The sequence below is a fragment of the Pecten maximus genome, chromosome 7, assembly GCF_902652985.1.
Source record: "Pecten maximus chromosome 7, xPecMax1.1, whole genome shotgun sequence".
Classification (NCBI taxonomy): Eukaryota; Metazoa; Mollusca; class Bivalvia; order Pectinida; family Pectinidae; genus Pecten; species Pecten maximus.
The window spans coordinates 20696235-20703133 of record NC_047021.1 but is presented as its reverse complement, the minus strand read 5'-3'; the positions used below and the strand labels follow the sequence as shown (position 1 = coordinate 20703133).

The following is a 6899-nucleotide window of genomic DNA, read 5'->3' as shown; positions in this document are numbered from 1 at the left end:
AAGAAAAGATACATTTCTTCAAGGATGCCAGTGATCAAGATTTGGATACAAGATAGTGACAATTATGAAGCTTTGAACAATGTCTAATGTTTACCTCAGATCATCAAGTAATGAAGATATATTGAACTTGAAAAGTGATTATATATTTGTAGTAGAGGTGCATTATGATAAACAAATAATGTACACTCTGGGTGAGGTCTCTGTCATTTATTGCTCGAAGAATGTACCAGGGTACACGTGTAACCCTGTAACAAAATAACAATCGATATAACATACATACTATACACTGACACAGATTAAAAATACATTTAGAGTACAACGCTTACTAAAGATTTTTTTATATTACAGCGATCCGCTATAAATATAATAGTTGCTTAATGATACATAAATTACTATAAATACTAATACCATTACTTTCACTTATTAATTACTACAGGTAATTCAAATAACAGATATTCATTATTAAAAAATAACACATAGCTACCTGCGTGTGGCGCAGAGCCGTATCAACAAAGTATAAATAATTAAGTATCACTATCTTAGTCTAAAGACTAGAACGTTGATTTACAAAGAATACATCAAACTATTATGACCTTGAAAAGATTCATTGTCACGTACATTATGACATATAAATTATTACCAAAATTACAATACAAAGCATTAACAACGCTTTGTCAGCTTAATATATGTAGATATACAGATGATAGTTAAATATTTAAAAGACTTAAAACATCTTTCAAACAAAGACAACACTTACATTCCAGACACGTCCGTACGGTCGTGGAGTCCAACTCGGAACTGACACCTACCCGAGACAAAGACAAATACCCGCAAAGCAAGTGACCACAACACTGACCAATGAAAACAACTGACACAACTTTACGTAATACGTACAAAACCACACCATATAATACAAACGTAGAAAACCACATAAACACGAGTAACAAAACGCAATACGTCTGTACACTATATGAACCACACAACAGGATACTACATAGGCGGTTTTTTAAGGCAATTAAAAATTGTCCTCTTCCGAAAAGGTGGGGGAGGACTGACCCCCAGGACCCCCCTCCCTGGATCCGCTTTGAGACAGGGGGGTACGGTGGTGTTCAGTCACCTGCCTGGGGATTATTCCCGTGTAATCATAAAGTAATAATTTAAAATGTGAATTGATGAAAAATACGGATTATTTTTGCCTCTAGAACGATTAGCAAAACAACTGAAATCTAAACCATATTTAATAAATTTTTACTGGTTAGAATGTCATTTTCCTATTTTAGTTATTTCGCTTATCTTGATAAAATCATACATAATAACCTGTTTTATCCCTGACACTCGTGAAAATATCGATATTCTGTCATACTCGTGAAATATATGTAATATTAAACGGGAAACCATCCAATATCCTCTATGTATTCATGACGCTTGTTGGCCCGGATGGAAGCGCGCGAAGGCTCTTGCTGTGGGAGGAAACCGGAACCCTCGTGGTCGGGCAGGTCACCCCATATTTTTTCACGTCAATCGGGAAATCGAACCCCGCCGCCTAGGTGAAAGGCAAGTCCCCATTGTGCCACCTGACCTTCCCTATATGATTAATTCCTGTAGGTGTAACATTTTTACAAGAATAAAATTAAATAATTTATATACTGTTTTTCTCGAGATGTATATACATATTGATATTAATTTTAGATGAACTCTGAGAAGTGAACGTTATTTTCTTGTTAACTTCAAAAGCAATCATCGCTTTTCAAAATGTCTATTTTAATTGAAGATAGATTAATAATTACACATACAGCAGGATGTAGAAAGGTGACCATGGTAAAACTTTAACGCCCCTGGGAACATTTTATTTTCGAATCAGAAGGCAAGAAATCGGTATTGCAAAATGCATGGAGATACCGAAATTTGCCAAAAGGTTGATAGAAACGGCTTTAGATATAACAAAATAACACCATCCTCTTTTGACGGGTAAAACGACAAAATACCGATACCAAAATATCCCATTTATTCTTCACTGAGTAAATGTACGTGTTAACTGTGAAATGCAACTTATTACATAATTGAAAATATAATTGGTCCGTTTTAACTTTAATGTCAAGCAAACAATATCAAGATTACTGCTTCATTTAAATAATTGCTGTATATTTAAGAGCTTTAAAGCTAGAGTATTTACTTTTTCAATATACTGGTACACAGAAAAGCCTTTCTGTCTAAAAATAAAATAAGTCGTGATTATGATCACATTTCGTTACGGTGGAATGCATATTTAGCTGGATATTTTTTTTACTTCCAGGTATTATCCTGCTGGTACGTAGAACGACATAGCTAAGTTAACACTTTGGCCAAGTATTGCAAAAAACATGATAAAAATAAACACGCATTCAAGCCCGAATATACGAATTAAGTAAATTTCAACGTTTCAAAATATCCTTTTTCGTATTCATGTTAAAAGTAAGTCTTAATTATGATTATTCACCGTATTAATAAATAGTGTTTATTTGGAGACAACAAACGAAATCGCACGACATTACATATGTTGGTCAAAAATAACATGATAAGGACACAGTAAGTTGTAACAATCTAGGTAAATTTGGCCAAAGGCGATGTTTAGAAGTTATAAGGGGGCTAGATCAGCAGAAAGATTTTGCATCAATGGTGGCTGTAGTAACACCTCCCCTTTACCCCCCCCCCCCCCCCCCCCCCCCCCCCCCACACACACACACACACACACACACACACACACACACACACACACACACACACCCTATCTTTTGTGATCCTGACCTTGATGAAAAGATTACTGCAAGGATACCGTTTGGAATATTCATATTATACACGAATATATCAGTTCGATATCAGAGCTTAAATAAGTGGAATTTACGTATTATAGTCCTATATAGCGTTCTAGATGGTTACGCACGAAAGACTTACCTGGAATAAAATGAAAATCTCTACGTAAAGTAGATATCAATACGTGTTCTGAATTCCCATTCATGCTAGAGATCCCGGATCCGACCCCAGAGTATCTTCCCCGTATTATATAACCAGGAAATTGTACAATGTAGCACGATATAAGAACTAGTGGGCTAACGACGAACCGGATGCAAGGGTGAATACAAAAGGAACAATTTTTAAAGTCATGCGTGGATGACTTTAAAAATTATTCCAAAATATTTCACTATTAGTATGTGAAGAATTCAGACAATGCTTGACATAGTAACAGGTATATAAGGGGTTCCAAACACTGTAAATGATTAGAGCGGCCTTACCTGGGTGATAAGCTGTATCCAGTAAACGTGAGTGATATGTATGTTAGATTTCCTAAGTTTCTTCTTAGCTTTAATTTTTCTTAGAAACGGTAATAAAGAAACGAATAAACGACTAAAATTTTCTTTTTTTAGAGATAAATGAGTATATGCTCGTTTTGATAAACAACTAATTTCGAAGTTCTCTTATCAAAATGGCAATTGTAAAGTGTATCTTTATTATATAGGGATATGTGATGTCTATTTTATTTAAAAGTTAATATTTAAATGGTAGTAGTGATAGAAAGAAAAACTTTCAGGCTCGAAACTGAATGCCACTTTACTTGAATTAATTTAACAGCGTAAATAGATTTCACATGGAGCTGAATTATCTGTTTTTAAAGATTTGAAATTCGCTGTTGGTTTTAATGAAAAAAATTACTTTCAGGTTCAACATGGAATGTCACAAAGTATATTCCATCCTTTTTGTGATGTCTTCCCTGTGTATTTGTATTGTTGTAAGCTTCGAATGTGACATGAACGCGGAGGTCTGTGAAACAAGCCTTGTTGTTGATAACCAGTTAACTATGACCTCCTTAACCTCAGGGGGAAATGTCTGCGCAAAAGGTGGAAAACTATACAGTAATTGTGATGATAGGAACGAGGAAATCCCTATGAGCGAAGTCATAACCGCTGATGGATGGGGAGAGGAAAAAGTTGTAGTCGTGGCTAACTTGAGCCTCTCCAACAACCCCATCATTGTATACAAAGACCAGAGATTGATAATTAAGGTGATCAACAATTTGTATTCTGATACAGTTACAATACACTGGCATGGTCTTCTACAGGAGAATACCCCTTGGATGGACGGGGTCGGACTTATCACACAATGTCCGATATTACAGGGTCAGTCCTTTACGTATGACTTCATTGCCAATCCTGCTGGAACATACTGGTATCATTCACATGTTGGCATGCAGAGAGTGATGGGCCTGAACGGACCCCTAATTATCAGGGAACGCCATGAGGATACAACTGAGGAACATATTATGACTGTTCAGGGATGGAATCATGACTGGGGTGCTGATCATGATTTTTTGGCCCATTTCAATCTGACTTCAGTTCTTATCAACGGCAGAGGAAGATACTACACAAATACTTCAACAAATGATCACAACGAAGCTCCATTAGAAACGTTTTCAGTTGAACAAGGGAAGCAATACAGATTCAGAGTGATCAACGTGGGAAGTGGGCATACGTTTAGGGTATCAGTGGACAATCATGATATCAAACTCATAGCCTCTGATGGAAAAGACTTCATTCCAGTTGATGCGGAGTCATTTATTTTTAGTCCAGGAGAACGGTTTGATTTTATTTTAACCGCGAATCAGTCTGTTGACAATTACTGGATTCGTGCTGTTACTATAGGTCCAAATAATTTTCGTAGAGGTGAGGCAATTTTGAGGTATAAAAATGCGCCATTGGTTGAACCCGTTACCTCAAGGAAAGACTGCACACTGTCTTCTAAATGCTTTGTCGTTAACTGCCCCTTTTCGTATTTTCCCGAGAAGGATTACATAACCTGTAACCGTTTTGCTGACATGCGAAGACAAGGAAATGATCCTGCACCGTCCCCTAATGGAACTGATTCTGTGTTCAAGGAATATTTTCTGAATTTTGGATTTCCTGGGAGAAGTAGTACCCCAGCTTCTGTGAATGGAATTCAGTTCGAACTTCCTAGTGTGTCAGCTCTGACGCAGCCCCAAGAAATTGACGTTACTTGTGAAAATGCTGGATGTGGAGAAAATAAACTTTGTAAGTGCATGCATTCAATATCAATCAATGAAAACGAAATCGTTCAGCTTGTTTTACTAAATATGGGTATAGGAAGAGGAATAGCGCACCCTATACATCTCCATGGTTATTCATACTACGTTGTCAAGGTGGGATATGCAACCTATAACAATGTGACAGGTGAATTCATCTCACAAAACGAGGACATTAACTGTCGTGGTGTTGGTGGCCCAAACCAAAGCTTCTGTAATAACGCTACGTGGAGCGATCCAAGCTGGCTAGGAGGTAATATACCGGGTATGGAGCTTCAACATGCACCGCGGAAGGATACACTTTTGATCCCTAGCGGATCATATGCGGTAATACGAATAAAGGCCGGTAACTGGGGCGTGTGGCTGATGCATTGTCACATAGCTCCTCACTTCCAGGATGGCATGGGATTAGTTTTTAATGATTCCTTCGCGTTGCAATCGAAGTCATCTCCGCCAAACGGGTTTCCTCAGTGCAGGAGTTTTCCATCGGCGTATGAAACGAGGGAGAATAATGAAATGAAAGAAAGAAAAGATGCCGTAGTTGAGGATGACCAGACATCTGAAAACGGTGAGTAGTTTAGTATATCGGTATACAAATATAAAAGGTTTAATACTAACTATTAGATAAAGTTTTTTAATACAGATATCAATCCATTTTATTCATGAGATTAATGTTTAAGGACCATAGAATTAAATCATATTGATAAAAATATGCTACTCATCCTCATTATCATTTATACACTATTCAATTGATAAAATGTATATTTCATTAATTACGTTACCCTAGTAGTTGAAGGATGTCGTTTTTATTTTTGTTTATCTTTATAGACGTGTACAAAGTGGCCTTCTGGGTGATGTTACCTGTGATGATGGTGTTGCTTCTGCTCACGGTTGCCTACATCGTATATCTTCGCAAACAAAACCAGGCAATCATACAGGGATCGGCTGCTGGAACGGAAATGACAGCCAGGTCATAAATCGACCATTTTGCATCATTGCGTACATTTTGTTTTTGAAAAATAGTCATTTCAAGAATTGTCTGAAGCACTTCTAACTGTCACTGACACTGGAAACTATTTGGGTGTTAACAGACGTACGTTTTGACAAATGAATACTTGTAAAACCATATAGAATGATAGGGTTTGTTACCAAAATCCAAATTAAGGTTCACGAAAGAGACACAATCAGAGTATTTTCGACTAAATGTTCATTCCTCCAAATGTTATAGAAAGGTGTTCTGGAGGAAATCCCTGTACCACACTGAAAGCATGACAGCAAGGGGTCTTGAAGGTGTTCGTTTTAGTGACATTCCTGATATATAACATCAGTCACGTTTGTGGTAATAGTTTAAGGCTTTTTTTGTATTGTCTAACCTTTTCCGGTGAAATAATGTCTGTAACACTACTAGAACATTCATTTATATATATTAAAATTGATGTATATCCTTCTAGATGTTTTAGCATATTCCCCAGTTATTTATTTCGTGGATCAATATTACCCACGAAATATATTAACAGAACAACAGTGTAATATGATAGTAGAAATATTTTGTGGAATATATTTTAGCAAATTAACACACTAGCAAACTTGTCCTGATGATGAACTCTTATCACACAATCACATACATCATCGTAGTATTGATAAAACGTTTTTTTATATTATAACTTTCATTTGCACAACTTAACTAATAACATGTAAATTCATGCTTATTTCAATTTAGTAGATAATACTTATATTCATATAATTCAGAAATGTTATTCATCATTTAAAGGGACATCACGGTAAACCAATTTTTATTTTGTATTTTTTCATATTATTGGGTATATCT

General features: G+C 36.2%; 1 protein-coding gene across 1 annotated transcript; it reads left to right on the top strand.

Annotated features, from left to right (window-relative positions):
* Positions 1-3699: 3699 nt before the first annotated feature.
* Positions 3700-6899, top strand: LOC117331870 (laccase-like). The gene is made up of 2 exons (XM_033890823.1): positions 3700-5639; positions 5900-6899. Exons 1-2 carry the CDS (start codon positions 3701-3703, stop codon positions 6046-6048), a joined length of 2088 nt encoding a protein of 695 aa, XP_033746714.1. The 5' UTR covers position 3700; the 3' UTR covers positions 6049-6899.